The following is a 16,726-nucleotide window of genomic DNA, read 5'->3' on the forward strand; positions in this document are numbered from 1 at the left end:
CATCATAAAATATGCACTGTTCAGCATGGTCCTCAAGTCTCTCTGGGTTCCAAGCCTTGACATTCACAAGGCTCAGCCACCTTCCTTGTCCTTGGCTTCTAGGAGTTAGCCTGTAGGCTCATAACAAACTCCCCTTTCCTTAGGCTTTTGGGGACATTTCTGTTTCTTAACTAAAAAACCAAGACTCAGTCTGATTCCTGTTAAAATGGCCTCTCCTCACAAGTTTCCAGTTGATAGAGGTGGGATCACAGTGACTTGTTCCTCTCAACACATTCAAGGAATAACCTTTCAGTGGAGAATCTGAAGAGATGAGGGAGGCAACTCTAATATAAATATCTTTTCTAACTGGAAACCTTGTCAATAAATACTATCATTACCATGCACTATTTTCAAAAGAAATAAATATTTGTAGCACAAAGAGCTGGCTCCAGCTTGCAGTTATATTGTGTTTGGTCTGTAGAGTTAAAAAAAATTTTTTTTGCTAACTTTAAAAATTGAAAGATTTCACAAGAGCCAGATTCCAGAGCATATTCTGAAGCAGAAAACTGCTCCTGGAGTATAGCCACGTGAAAGCAGTGTGTGTGACGAAGTTGCCATGGGTCATTCATTTCTCCACAGGCATATCAGAGATCACACTGGACATGAAGCAAATGAATTTCAGGAATTTGGAAAGAAACCACATACATGTAACCCATGTGAGAAAGCCTTCAGCAATCACCACTCTTGTCCTACACACGAAATTCCTCACGCTGGAGAGAAACCCTATGATTGTAAGAAATGTGGAAAAACCTTCATTTCTCTCCAAATTCTTTGAAGATGCCTGTAATACACACTGGAAAGGGACTCTATAAATGTAAGTTTTGTGGAAAAGCCTTTGATTATCCCAGTTTATTTCTGATACATGAGAGGCCTCACACAGCAGAAAAACCCTGTGAATGCAAGCAATGTGGTAAAGCCTCCAGTTGTTCCAATTACATGCGAACACATGAAATAACTCACACTGGAGAGAAACCTTATGAATGCAAAACATGTGGTCAAGACTTTAGTTATCCCAATTCTGTTCAAAAACATGAAAAGACTCAACACTGGAGAGAAACCTTATGAATGTAAGAAATGTGGGAGATCATTCACTTGTCTCATAAAGGTTGGAGACATGATAAAGCACACTGGAGCAGGGCCTTATCAATGTAAGGTATGCTGGGACACCTTTGATTTTTCCCAGTGCAGCTCCAATACATGAAAAAACACACACTGGAGAGAAACTCTGTGAATGTAAGCAATGTGGGAAAGGCTCCAGCAGTTACAGTTACTTTCAAATGCAGGAAAGAAGTCAAACTACAGAGAAACTCTACGAATGTAAACAATGTGGTAAAGCCTTCAGAAATCCCAGTTCTGTTCAAAACCAAGAAAAGACTCACACTGGAGAGAAACCCTATGAATTCAAGGAATGTGGAAGAGCCTTTACTTGTCTTGTAAGCCTTTCAAGACACTTAATAATGCACACTGGAAATGGAATTTATAAATATATGTGGGAAAGCCTTTGTTATTCCCAGTTTATTTCATATACATGAGAGAACTCACATGAGAGAGAAACCCTATGAATGTGAGCAATGTGGTAAACCCTTCAGTTTGTTCCAACTCCTTTTGAATACATAAAATGTCTTACACTGGAGAAACCCGATAAACGGCAGCATTGTGGTAAAGACTTCCATTGTTCAAAGTACACTGTACTAGGTGAAAGGACTCCCATTGCAGAGAAACCATACGAACGTAAGGCATATGAGACAGTTTTCATCGGTTTCAGTTCCTGTCAAAGACTAGAAAGAACTCATACTATTAATGTGTGAGAGAAATCCTGTTATTGTAAGAAATTTGGAAAGCACTCGGTTGTCCATTTCCTTTCAAACACAGGAAAAGAGAATGGAGAAAGAACCTGTGAGTTAACTGACTTTGAGTTAAGAAGAGAGACCTATGATAGGATAATAAAATTCATAGTTGGGAGCTGGATCTCTGGACTGTGTTATGTCAAAGTTGGTGACTTTGGGAACTAGATTTCCCAGAATCCATTCCATTTATGATTCCATGATAGAATTCACCACTGTGTTTTGTATTTCCTTAAATGAATTTTTCATTCCCAGAAGTTCTACCTTTTTTTTTTTAATATGTTGATCTCTTTAGTGAATTTTTCATTCATTTCCTGAATTATTTTTCTGGTTTCTTTGATTTGGTTATCCATTTTCTCTTGCATTTTGTTGAGTTTCCTTATAGTCCATATTTGGAATTCCTTTTGTCATTTAAGTATTTTCATTTTGCTTAGTATCATTGCTAGAGGCCTGGTATTCCCTTTTGGGGGAGACCTTTCATTCTGATTTTTTATACTCCTGCAGTTCTTACACTAATACCTTCTCAACTGGAGCAGTTGTTGCTTCTTAATTTTGGATTTTCGTTTGTTTAGATGGGGCTTTTTACTCCACTCACTTTTTACCCCCCACTCACTAGAATGGGAATGTTTGTAGCATATGTTGGGTAAGAACTTTTGGCTTGGTTTGTGGGTGCTTTGATGGTGACCTAGGTCTGGATAGCTGCCTTAGTTATGGATATCCTTAATATGATGCTTTTCTCAGTTGCTAGTTGTTTGTATGCTATAACAGTGGTGAGCTATGTGTGTGAGAAGATTCCCTGTCTCTCTTTGATGAGAAAGGAAGGAGGCCTTTGAAATCCTTTCTCTATCCCCCGTCATGTGGTCTTTTTAGCAGTGTCAATTTTAATGACATGCCCGGTTTAATCACTGAGACAGTAGGTGGTGCTTTTTGGTGAAAAATGACCTCACCCTATATGATTAAGTCAGTAAATGTTGAAAAGGGCTGTGCAAATTGACCTCCCTGTCAGTAGGTGGCACTTGCCAGAAGGAACAAGCTTCAATGTTGCTTTATGTCCTGTGATCAGCTCTAGTCCCTCTGGAGGAACACTTGAATGCCCCAGGTGGTGGGTGGGGCCCTGGAACTTCCAGGTGTGCCCTTATTCTCTGCCACAGTGTAGGCTGGTGGGGGAGTGAGAATGTGTGGGGCTGGGTTGGATGGGCTTAAATAATTCAAATTTAAAACGATTCAAACTTAAAACTGTTGGAATGCTATAAATTATTCTGAGCCTGGAGAGAAATGTGGCTATACCGTCTGAGTCATGTGGTATACAGATGTAACTTCTGCCATTTTGCCTGTAAATGATGAGGAAGACTAAGTGCACCAGAGATAAGAACACCTCAGATCATTGTCCCTCCTCATGGAGTAATAAAGTAGTCTTCCTTGGAATGTAGCAATCTGTAAGCAATCAAATTGCTATGGTGTATGCGCTGGTCTTGTATGGAAAAGGTGGTAATCTTGCTGGAACTTCTCTGTCTAGGCCTACATATGTGAAACCTTATCTTCTTGACTTTGGAACATCAACCACATTAATTTGGAGTTAGTGTTTTGGGTGGCTATCCTCAAGCTTTGCTCTCAAATAAACTCTATCCTTAGTCATATTTTTTGAATCTCAAATATTTAAGGTTGACAGAACCTTTTCAGACTGAGTGAACTGTACTTTCTCAGCCTTTGTCCTATCTTATCCACATAAAGATCAAAGATCCATACTCTACACAACTGATATGACAGAAATTTCCCAAATGGAAACTCAACAAGAAAAATAAGTCAGAAAAGTCACACTGCAACCAAATTCCAAACCAACTTATTCCATTCAAACAGCATATTAATTCAGCTAACTACATATTCAGATTAAGCATAACTAACCTCCCTCATTTAATTTTACCTTCTGGAGAAAAATTACGTATTCTTTAAAATTGTTTAACAACCTAAGCTTTGACATGTAAGGAGAATTTATTAAACCATTTGAATATAAATTCAAAAATATTCCAAAAGTCAAAATAGTAATATAATGAAATAAATTAGCCATTCCCAACACCTCTTCTCTCCCAAAGAACACTAAAACAGACTACTGAGATTCTAACAGCAAACCATGGAAACTGATTCTGGGAAAATATTAATCCAGACGTACAAAATAAAAAGGAACAATGTAATTTTAAGTTTTTCTAGAATTAGAATTTAAATGTATTTAAATATGAAGTAGCAGAACAAAGAGTCATACCCAGGCTTTCCTGACTCCAGGTCCCTGGCCCCAAAGAATGCCTCCAAAGAGGGAACTGAGAGAGATAAATGACATTTCTAGTTTACCAATACCCACCTTCATTTATATATTTACTGTGTACATCAGGATCTATTATAAAAGGTGTCTTAATTTTTAATGTATTGCTTTTCTCCCCCCGCCTCCACCTCAGCTTTTATAAACATGGGCTTTCTGGTTATCTTTCGATTTCCTCTTTTCTTCTTCTTCTTCCAAATAACATAAAAGGTCTACCTACTTACTCAATTTTTAAAAGGGGAAAACTTTCAGATTTTGTTTTGGTTTTTTTTTTAGAAACAGGTTCTCACTCTGTTACCCAGGCTAGGGTGCAGTGGCGTGATCATAGCTCACTGCAGCCTCAAACTCCTAGGCTCAAGCGATCCTCCTGTCTTAGCCTCCCAAGTGGCTGGGACTGCAGGCATGAGCTACTATGCCTAGTCGCCTTTCAGATTTTAGAATACTCCTCTCAGGGTCTCAAGTGCTGTTTTCCCACCAATAGGCAGCCCAGGCAGTGTGGTCTTCACCTCTCATGAGTGGGCTCAGATGACCTTAGCCCAAGCAGACAGAGCAGGAACAAGGAGTCTGCAGGAGGAAATTTCAAGGCTTAGTACAGCTACATCTTCATGTGTCAAGAGAAGCTGGCAATCTGGATTTATATGTGAAATCCATGTTTAAACCTTGCCTACAAATCCAAAACTTCTAAAAGCAGTATGTAGACCATCCAAAATCTTCCCAAGGCCAATCTTCAGTCCACTACTGGCCAGTTTATAATGCCCAGGCTTCCAGCTGAGAATAGTTTATTTAGAGCTTTATCCTTCCCTAAATTTATTCCCTATGGAAAACATGGAAGATACAGCCCCTGCCCTCCAGTGGGGACAATGGACACGCCATTTCAGGATAAGATACCAAATGAAGAGACAGAAGCCTGCGAAGGAGAACACAGTGCCCACCCACCACAGGCCATTCCTGACCACTGGCTATCGCAGAGCAAGTTGGGGAAGTGGTGGTAAAAAGATGAGAGAGCTAACCTTACTTTTATATACCCAGAGAAGAGAAAAAGGAGCTCAGAACTATATGAAAACAAACAAAAAGTTCAAAAGCCCAATCTGTGTATATTCAAGGTGACTCTTAAAATAGTCAAGCCTTAATGGAACCACAGCAACAGAAAAAGCTTACCTACGTAGAGGCATGCTAGTGTCACAAACAAAAAATAAAACAAACTTTTACTCAGCATCACCTGTGCTCCAAGTACTACAGGTGCTGCAGGAAGACCATCTGACGTAAAACTCTCAACAACCCTCGGAGGAATCCTTATTCCTAATTTGCAGATGTGGAAACTGAGACTGTGAAATCCTAAAGTTTGGGAAAGAGCCAATATCTGGAGCCAGATTATTCCTTTCCCATTAACTCTCTGCCCTGGACAGAAAAATGAGGGCTAATATTACAGATATATGATGGCAAGCAATAAAGAAAAACTCACTAGCTACAATAATTAAAAGTGGAGAACTGGTATCAAAAGGAGCAAAAAGATCCCTAAAAACACAACAGAAGCCATCCATAGGAGGCCCTATTGATTATGAGAATTTAATTTTGTGATAAAGATAATTTCACAAATAAATACAAAAGAAAACATAAGCACCATTCAATAAATAATGGTGAAATAATTAACAGCAAATTTTAGAACAATTAATTTACACTCCCCAATTTACACCATCTAATGAAATGCATTCCAAACAAATAAAAAAGTTATTTTTTCATCAAATTATATAGCTAAAAAGCAAAATTAATATTCAGTGCATCTCTGGGGAAAGAATTACTTTCAAAAATTAGGAGTGAGCCGGGCGCGGTGGCTCACGCCTGTAATCCTAGCACTCTGGGAGGCTGAGGCGGGTGGATCGCTCGAGGTCAGGAGTTCGAGACCAGCCTGAGCAAGAGTGAGACCCCGTCTCTACTAAAAATAGAAAGAAATGATCTGGCCAACTAAAAATATATATAGAAAAAATTAGCTGGGCATGGTGGTGCATGCCTGTAGTCCCAGCTACTTGGGAGGCTGAGGCAGTAGGATCGCTTAAGCCCAGGAGTTTGAGGTTGCTGTGAGCTAGGCTGACGCCATGGCACTCACTCTAGCCTGGGCAACAGAGCGAGACTCTGTCTCAAAAAAAAAAAAAAAAAAAATTAGGAGTGATGGAAGAAATTTCAATTATTAAAAAAAGGATAGACCAGGAGTGGTGGCCTACACCTATAATCTCAGCACTTTGGGAGTCTGAGGTAGCAGGATCACTTGAGACCACCAGGAGTTCAAGACCAACCTGGACAACATAGTGAGACCCTGTCTCCACAAAAAACCGAAAAAAACATTAGCTGAGCTTGTTGGTGTGCGCCATAGTCCCAGCTACTTGGGAGGCTGAGGCAAGAGGATCACTTGAGCCAGGAGGTTGAGGTTATAGTGAGCTATGATCATACCACCGCATTCCTGCCTGGGTGACAGAGCAAAACTCTGTCTCTTAAGAAGAAGAATAAAAGGACTAGAGCACACCAGCAGGTCTTGAACCACCTCGGCAAGGAAGTTGGAAGCTGATGTTTTGCCAAAGGAACCACTGAGCTAGAGCCAGCCCCAATAGCTAAATTTAAAAGTAAATGTTTTGTATGTAAAAAATAAAAAGGCAAACACCAAAGTGTAAGACATATATCTGGATATACATTAATAACAGGCATGGGGTTAATATTCTTACTGTTTCTATAGGATACATGTACAAGAAATTGTTGAGAAGAACCAAGAAAATGTGATGGAGAAATGGACAAAAAACAGGAATGGACAATTCACACAGACAAAAATATGTAAATAAGAGAATTTATTTTCACTAATCAGCTAAAAATATTCACTAATCAGCTAAAAATACTAATTAAACATCAATGAAGTGCTACGATTTATCAAGCAAATTATGAAGAATTTAAAAATAATAATATCCATGACTGGTCAGGTGTGGCAAAACTAATATTTTCATATGTCATACATCATAAATATTTTTAAATGGCACAAACCTTTTGGAAAGCAATAGGGCAATCTTCTTCTTATAATCTTTCCTAAAGAAATAATCAAAAACTTCAGCTATTCAGGGCCAGGAGGACACCTACATACACAACAATGTTCATCGTAACATTTATAAAACTGAAAATAATCTGAATAGCCAACAATAGGGGATGGGTAAATTATGATGTATCCACTAGATTACCAGTATCTTGAGAGCAGGATATGCCTTGCTCATGATGGGAAACCCAGGGCCAAGTATATACAGTACCAGAATCAAATAAATATGAGCAAATATTGAAGGAAAGGCAAAATATACAGCCACTTAAAATGATGGTTAAAGACTAGGTAGCTGCTGGCACATGGGAGGGCAAGAATATAAAAGTATATGATTATAATCATATTTTTAAAAACTACATTTGAAAAACTGCCAGAAGAAAATATATAAAATACTAAGTCATTGTGCTAAGAGGTTTCTGTGTAGTTATTCTTTATTACAGCTGTATTATCTTTATTTAAAATGTAAACATACTCCAGAGGGATTATTATTATGATTACTTAAAATTTAAATTGATCCTTAGAAATCAGAGAAAAAATAACAAATTTAATAATTAATGGAAAATGCATAAAATCTCCAAGTAGCTCCACATTATAGGTAAACTGCCCAGCTAAAAAGAAAAACATAGTCATACAGAGAGGTTAGCAACTGGCATTCATAATTTAGATGAGATGCATCATTTCTCAGTCCTGACTCAGTAATAAATGAACATATCACAGGAAGCCAAAAATGCAGCCACTCAAACATCTGCTCAATTTGCTGCACTCCTGGTTTTTTCTGAACTCCCTCTGGCTCTGGGCTGAAAGGCTTAGAATATTGATCTATAATCACTGTGGGAATTTCAAAAAGGCAGGACAGGTGAGGGGTGGGGTAGGTTGGTGAGGTGTAGGACCCTGAATTGAACTGCATTTCCACCTTCTAGAAAACCAAAACTACATAAAGAGAGAAAAGGAGGGTACAAAACTTCAACAGTTCTTCTAAAGCACTGTAGTATTTCAAACTTGTTCACAACCCTTTAGTGGGTTGGGAAACTCATCAAAAGGGTCACAACCAGGATTTTAAAAGGGAGACAACAGAACAGAAAGTATCAGTGTGCGTGTTATATTAAAAGAATATCATTTCATAAAACTTTTCTTTCAGTTATGTATATGTGTATGTGTGAGAGTATGTGAGTCTTGGGTAGCATTGCTAAATATATTTTTTATTGTGATTTGTGGTTAAAAGAGTTTCCAAAGTATTACTCTAGATAACCCAGGCCCTGATGTGGGTGCCAGCAAACCACCAGGAGCTAAACTGTTCAGTATGTTAAACTACAGGATTCAGCTAGAAGTAGGAATGTAGTAGATCCAGTTCAACTGGGTGTTAGGTGCTGATACAAAACAAATACTTCTTTAATATTTCATCCAGGAATAAATAACCACTGCCATCCAAAGGCTCAGGGAAAGCGTTGTTTTACAGTTGACAGTTTCACACAAGCATGCTGCTTTTTTCCCAATGCACACTTTCCTCCACTTGAGATTTTAGGATGATATGGTTGCAGAGACTTTACACTTACACAGTCGCTATGTGGGCACATCATAGTACCAGAGTCATAGCTAGGAAATCCAACCTGCTCCTGTTCCAGATGGAGAAACTGAGGCTTAGAGAGATAAAATGCCCTAGGAAATGCCAAGGTCAATGCAGAAGAAAGCTGAGATAAGACTCCCAGTCCCAGTTCTTTTATAAAAATCCTTAAATTCAAGGTACACTAGAGCACAAAGCAACAATCCCTGCCAAGAAAAAAGTGGACTTTTTTTTCTTTTTTGGTCTTATTGGTTAGTTTCTTATACTTCTGAATTAATTTTTACTAATGACTAAATGAAGCGTTTGAATGAAGAGGCCCCCTGCCCTTTAAAAAAAAGAGTTAATGAGACTGCATGCTGAAGCTGCACAAAGAAAAGAAGGGATTTTTTTCTGTGTTAGGGAATTTCTAGGTTAATTGTGGCACTCTCCTTGGGAGATCTGTTCATATAAAAATAAGCAAGTGTTGTCTCCTTTTGAATTTTTCTATTCTGACACTAGTTGAGAAGAAAAGCTTGGCTTGATGGCCATTCTCTTCTCAGGTAAGTATATACCAGATATTATTTAGTTTAGTATTACAGATAACAACAGATCACTACAAGCAAATCTTAAATCACAATTAATTGATTGATTTCTAAATGCCACAGAGTGTTTTAATTTCCCCAAACTGCTATTTTTAATGACATCAAGATGATTCTCAACAACAAACAGAAAAAAAAGTCTCTCTCTCAAAGCAAAACACAAAGTAAAAACAGATAGGCAGGGAAAGATGTTGTGCAAGAGTCACGATTCCTTTTTTAAAAGTTTTGATTTTGTTTTGAAAATATCTCTCTGAAGTCTCTTCTGGCTACTTACATCCTATGATGTTTACCTATTTTTTCTTTTTCAAAGGAAGTTTAGTAACACTTGAGGTATCACACAAGCTGGTCAGGATTTCAGGATCTGAGAATCACTCATTTTAGGAGTGTCAGAATTGCCACCTTAACATTTTCCATAGTGTTGCAATATCCAGATGAATGCATGCTGATTAAGATCTATGAGGTCCTAGACAGAATCTCGTTTAACAATATAAAAGTAGGAAATTCAGAACCATCAGGAGCTTTGGGGTCAACTGAAGCCAAACCTCCTCTAGTGAGCCTCCTTCAACAAGCTTTCCAAAAGTGATCTTTCCTTAAAAAGTCAGTCTGTTTCTGACCTTTAGAGACACAGAAGCAGCCTGTTTCCAGACAGATTCCCTGGCATGAAGACTGCCTCCTGTTCTGAATTCAGAGTAAAGGTCTAATTTTCAACAATTACACAGGATAAATTCCCTCTTTGGGGCCTTGAAACCAGCAATTGTTACTGCCAAGCGATAAGTCTCAAGTGCAGAGTTGAAAATTTATTAATTTTATGCCATTAAATAGAAATTTCACATACTCAAAAATTAGATGGATTTTTAGATGGATTCTAATTTTGCTGACTTCAGAGACCTCACGCCATCACTCTTAAGACATCCTCAACTTTTAGAACTCTGCTTGCACTGTAACAAACACTTTGATTTACACTTCTTAAAACAAAATTTATGCAAATGTTATAAAATACATAGCACATAAAACTCTATCGGGAGCTCAGCTGAACTGAGCCAAGGCCTAATAATTATTAGTGAAACTAATGGTTGAAGCAGAGAAATGAAATAGTACAATTTCACAATGAAAAGAGCTAATCATAAATGAACCAATACTATGAGGACTTATAAGATGAAATGAAATGTTAACATACCTTTTTAAGAAATAGTCAAGTAGTCATGGAATCATAGTATTTCAAAGTTGGTAAAAAGGCCTTCCAGATAGAAAAACAATCCAACTCCTCTCTTGTTCCAGCCCATTCCCACCTCCTTCCCATGTTGTATTGTCACCATGGCCTCAATTAAATAGCTTTGCTCATGGAAACTCACAGTATCCTCAGGTCTATTCCAAATTCAAATAGGTGATCACCAAACAATGCTTAATTGATACAAGGAACATGTGGTGCAGATCTCCTTCCAGGAGTGGGGAACCCAAAGCTTTGGGGTCACATGTGACCTTCTGGATCCTTGAGTACAGCCTTTTGACTGAATCCAAATTTTACAGAACAAAACTGGGGGTCAGATCTCCTTATATTCAGATAAAAATCTGACCCTCTTTTGCCAAGTGCTTGGGTCCTGCCCTCAGGGCTTACAGAGAACACACCTATGTTGCATAAATTGGTTCTGAATAAAGTCAGAGTATAAGAAGGTGGTTCCCCACACCCGCTCTCCAGTGCCTTCCTTCCCTACAGTTCTCTCTCCTACATCCTCCTCCCTGACATCCAACCACCACACACAGGTCTTTTGATCCAGAAAAAGAGCCCCAAATTCTTGCACCCAAAGGTTTCAGTAATTTTCACTATCACAGTTACCCCACTGGAGACACTAAATTCCAGATTCCTCAAAGTGTGAAGACACTTAAAGCTGAGTTTTAAACATTCTAGTGCTTCTCAGTGAATGGGAGTTTTCTTTCCTCCTTACCTAGAAAGCCCTTTCCTCTACCCTAGCTTTTTCACATGAACTCCTACTCATCCTGCAAGACCCATGTGGAAAAGAGATCAATGGTCTTCTCTAACCACCACAAGCACAGGAAATTCTTTGGCAACCCCAGAGGTACCTGTCTTCACTCTGAGCTGACTCCCGGGTAGGGAACAATTTCCTATAACTGTCTAGTAGAAACTACCTAGTTACTGAAACTCTCTGTATAAATGCTAAGATTGTTGACCTCTGTTAAGATATGCATATAAAGAACTTACTAAGATAAAGGTCTGGATGGCACCAGGTCCCACCTGGAGAGAGGTCCCTCCTGACTTTCATCACTTGAAGAGGCTACCACTAAACAAAGGAGCCCCTGCTGAACTGCAAACCAGACATAAGTCTTGACCAAAACAGAGCAGAGTTGTCTGAGAGGAAGCTCTTAAGCAAGGTATGCTAAAATGGCATTCATTCAGAAAAGGCAGTCCAAAAAGAAGCTGGGAAATTAGGAGCCTGAAGTATCAAAGTTTGGTGTGTCCTTTGGGGATAGAATCTAGCTACAACCAAAGCAAAGATAAACTCAGGCAAGGCGAGTGAGTTCTGGGAACAGACTCTGTATCATGGCAGCACCAGAAATCTTTACTTGGAAATCAGATTGTTTTTATATTCCTTATATTCCCTTTATATTTCCTCCTATGATATTGAGTAAAGTTCTAGGTTGTCTCAACTGTGCTAAGATGAATTTGAAGCAAAGGTTTTTATCCATCCTTGAGCTTGAAGGTTTGAGTATTACCAGCCATTATTGAGGGCAGTTTGAGGGTAAAAACCGTAATCCAAGTGAAAGAATCCTCCAAAGGAAGGTAAAATTTTAGGGACAATAAAGATTGTGGAATCCTGTCATTCTTCCCCATCTGAAAATTCTTTTCAATACTAAATCTTTGAGGGAGTAGCAATATTTTTCTAAAAGGTCACCCCACTAAATTTGGGCATCTTGAAAGGACCTTATCATTTTAATCATTGCCACGTACACAAGTAACTGGAACACAATAAGAACTCAAATGCTTGTTGACAAAATAAATGAGGCAATGCAAGGACTTTCAGAGTTTTAATGCACTCTAAAGACCACCCAGTCTAATACTTTTCCCATGAATGAATATTTGTCCACATAGGCTTCATAGGTCATCACATAATTCATTCAATAAATATTAACTAAATGTCTACAATAGTTAAGATGTGTTTTTAAGAACAGCAAAAACAAACAAACAAACAAAAAGACAGGTCAGTCACTGATACAACAAATGTTTTTAAGGGCCTACTGTGTGCCAGACACTGTTAGGCCCTAAAGATAATACAATGACCAAGACACATGAAGCTCCATAGGGACCTCACAGAAGAGAAGATGAAAAGGACGTGAAGTATATACTGTATGATACTGTGTAAAATAGAAAATGTTAAGTGTTTCAAAGGTACAGATAAAGGCAATAAAGGAGTCAGAGGCCAAAAACAGAAATGAGGGATTCATAACAAACAAGGAATTCATAACAACTTATGGAACACTGCCATTCAGGTATGGGACATTATTCGTGGCTTTATCTTAGAGTTTAGGAATGAAGATAACTAGTTTGTAGCCAAAGTAGTTAATGGTAATGGCTTTGTAGGTTTTGATGAAAATCAATATTCTATTTTCATATCTTTAGCTTTATATTAAGTGATATCAACACTGGATTTTGAAAAGCAAGAACGCAGATCAATTCTTTTAATGAAAACAATAACTGAAACTGAGCTCTAAATAACAAGGTTATTTTTATGTTTGAGTATATGACCCAAAGAAGCACAGAGTTGTCAACGTAAATAATAATAATAATATATAAGTAATAATCCTGTAGTATTGTGTGGGCCTTACTTACCTAACAGTAACTCTATGGTAAAATAATTTCTATTATTTACCTTGTAAACTAGGAAAGTAAAAATTAGGCTGAGATATAGTTAACACTGCATTTCTTTTGTCCTGTAATCAAATGAAATTTATTCTTCAGTTTCTTTCATATATTCTACTTTAGTTTCTCCAAATACTTTGAAATATAACCCAGTAAAGCTGTTTCCTTCAAGGTAAATGCCATGCAACAGGAATCAGAAGTTTTAAAATTAAAATTAAAGGAGTTTAGGTTTCACTACCTTTGCCTTTCTCTTACTTGATTCAATGAATTTACTTATGAATTTTCTACAGCAGTTAGGAATTGATCAGTCCATCTCCAGTAGTTACAGACTGGGAAAGGACATCTACTAATATATTCCTTCATACATTTTATGGAATGTATTCCATAAAAACAATTTTATGGCAAAGAATTTCTAGGTCCAGAAGCAGTCTTTTTAATAGAATTTTGCCTCTATGAAAAAATTAAAATTCTCTCATAAGGCTTCAGTGTGAATTTCAAAGAGGCTCTTACATCCATGTATTCCATTCCAGCCATGAATTTTTGTTCACTGCAGACTGTCTGCCATTGGTGTATGTTTACAATGTTTTCCACGGGATCTGCATAGGAAATTAATCAAGTGCCATTTGTATTGAGCATGATGTAGACAAGAGCATGTCACTAATATACTCATCCTAGTTATACTAAAGAACCTAAAATATGAACACACCCATCAAGCAAAATTTTTGAGGCCACAGTACATGCAAACTGCTGAAATGATTAAAAAGACAGTAATGAACACTTGTTTTACCTCTGCCATTTTAAGAGTCACCAAGGAAGAATATTCTCTACCTCCACATGATTTCAATGTCTATTTTAAAAACCTAACTACTATAAAAGCCCCTTGTCATGTACTTCTACAGTGTTACATTTTTCAGATTGCTTATAGATATTATCAAAGTAACAATTCCTGATAAATTACCAAAAGTACTACATTCAGGCAACATTTCTCTAGTAATTAGCTTCTTCAGTCTTATTTCTGCATATTAAAGGGCATTTAAGTTAATGCAAAAACGCAAAAATAAGGAAGAATATTGAAGGCAGAACAACTAGCTCCACTTCTGCAAATTAAGCAAAATTACGCGAAAATAAAGGAAGCAAGCAAAGGGAAGGAACTCAAGAGCTATTTGTAGCAGTGATCCGTTGAAAGTTCTAGGCGCTTCCCCTTGAGCTCAAAGAGATAAGAAAAAGAGGGGAAAGGAGAAAAGACATTATGCAGAAGCCTAAAGTTACTCTTTTCACAAGTTGGGAGTATTTATTGAATTCAGTGTAAGATGTCCGGGATATCTGGATTCGGTGGGAATTTCTGGGGAAAGGGAGTGGCATTTGCTTTCTCAGTTTGGAACCCTAGGAACTGAACCACTGAGTATCCAAAGCCCTTAGTTATCTTGCAGAGGCGGCTCGGAGCATCTTCCCCAAGTGCACACCTGAAGGGCCGGGCGGCTCCTCCCTCTTTCCCTCCCGTCCTCAGGGATGAACCAAGGTCCCGGGTCCGGCCCACCGTTAGCCTGAGGGCAACCCGGGCTCCCGCAGCCGCCACCCAGCCCCAGGCGAGGCCGGAGCGCACACCGCCGTCCCGGCTCTGCTTCCCGGGGCCACGCCGCGGCGACAGCGCGCAGCTGGACACCCGCACCGCCGGGATGCGCACTGCAATAAACTTAGGGGAGCACGTCTGCACTCGCGCCGACGTGGAGGCACAGCCCATGACGCGGGCTCGGGGACCGTCAGCCCGTCCCGCCCCTCCTCGCGGCCGAGGGGCAGCAGTCCATACCTGTCCTCCGAGACGCTGATGACGCCCTCCTCCTTGGGCACGATCACGGCCATATTCACCACCTCCTGGGACCCCTCGACCCGCTGCAGCAGGATTGGCTTGCGGGTCAGAGGCTTGGGCTGGATCTCCGCCGCCATCGGAGGAGGGGGCGCGCCGGGGGCGCCGCCGCCAGCCGCGCCGCGGGGCCGGGCTGAGGAGACCGCTTGGACACGGGCACAGGTTGACGCAGAGACTCTGGCTGGCCCGACCCGGACGCCGGCAACCAGCGATCATAGCCTGGCCGCCTCTCTCGGGAACGACTCTGCGCTCCCGGCTTCGGGCACCAGAACCGCCACGACCGGGCTGCAACCCGGCGCCACTACCAGAGCAGGGGGCGGAGAAGCCGGGGGGCGGAGCTTTTGTGGGCGGGGCCTGCCGCAGGGGGTGGCCGCTGGTGGGCGCGAGGGCGGCTCCACTTCCGGGAGGGTGGTGAAAGAGGAGGGGAAACCTGAAGCAGGAGGCGGGGCGCTGGTTGCTCAATGCGCGTGCGTCAGCCCGCCGGCTCCTCTGCAACGCCAGAAGCCTGGCAGAACCGCTAGGACGCATGCGCTTTCCGTTGCCCACGGTCTTCCACCCTCTCTACCATCCACATCCAGTATTCAGGCCCCTCCCTCTTTAATCTCCCGTGAACGCGCGGGTACACACCCCTGGGAACGCACTTGCCATAAGTCCCGCCCCCTCCAAATTCCCTCACAAGGGATCGGAGGTGGGGCGGGGAAAAGAGCGCCCCAGTACGACCGGAAAGAGAAGAGGCCTGCAGAAAGGAAAGAAACAGCTAGCTAGCTGGGACGTGACTGCGCATGCGCGGGATACCTGACTTAGCGATCTTAACAATGAAGCGCAGCGGGGAGGCAGTTACTGCTCCCAACATGCACCGCGCCTAGCCGCCAGTGGCACCCAGTGGCCTCCTGGGAGTTGTAGTTTCTTGGCGCCTCCGCCGCCTTGTCCTGGAATGACCTATCGTCCACTTTTCTGTGTTCCGGACCTGGGGAGCTCAGTGGCCTCCCCGGCCTGGGCCGAGTCAGGGGCCGAACTGGCCTCGAAGGCAGGAACTGAGGAACAGCCCTGGGCTGAACAGTACGTCGCCACTCCCTGGGTCCAGCTGCTGCTCGGAATAGTGGCGCGTCAGGGACTGGGAAAGAAGAGAATCTCAAACAGGCACCTTTAAGAGAGTTTAGAGATCATCTGTAGCATCAATCCCCTCATTTTCTTAGATGGCTAAATTACTAGCACAAAGTTACTTAAGGGCCAAATTAGGGCTAAATACCCACAGCCCCGTAAGACTTGAACTCAGGCCCTGCCTGCTCCTACTCTTGCTTCTTTCCCTTCCCCAGCGATCCAGCCTTTTTAGCTTGCTCCAGAGACAGTGAACAAAGTTGCCGTGATTACTGAATGAATGTTAGGTGTCTGGCACAAGGCCTGGCATGTAGGGCTGGTCATTATACGATAACCCCTGCTGAGGTCTCCCAGAGCTAAGCCAGCTGCGGAGTGGTCATGGTCTATGTGGTGTGATTGCGCTGGCAGGATTCTGGAAGTCAGAAAAATAAGATCCCAGAGCCAGGCAATGAAGGGGGCAGGCCTTGTGGAAATGCATTGCTAAGGC

General features: G+C 40.9%; 1 protein-coding gene across 2 annotated transcripts in view; it reads right to left on the reverse strand.

Moving 5' to 3' along the window:
* The window catches only part of WDFY2 (WD repeat and FYVE domain containing 2), a 144,107-nt gene extending 128,546 nt beyond the window's left edge, over positions 1-15,561 (reverse strand). Inside the window, exon 1 of one of the 2 annotated variants that reach the window (XM_045567304.1) lies at positions 15,085-15,561. In XM_045567304.1, the coding sequence (XP_045423260.1) occupies positions 15,085-15,221 (137 nt within the window). In that variant the 5' untranslated portion in view covers positions 15,222-15,561. The remainder of the gene's footprint in view (positions 1-15,084) is intronic. The other variant, XM_045567305.1, reaches the window with a different exon arrangement.
* Positions 15,562-16,726: the final 1,165 nt, after the last annotated feature.

Source organism: Lemur catta, chromosome 13, assembly GCF_020740605.2.
Source record: "Lemur catta isolate mLemCat1 chromosome 13, mLemCat1.pri, whole genome shotgun sequence".
NCBI classification, from domain to species: domain Eukaryota; kingdom Metazoa; phylum Chordata; class Mammalia; order Primates; family Lemuridae; genus Lemur; species Lemur catta.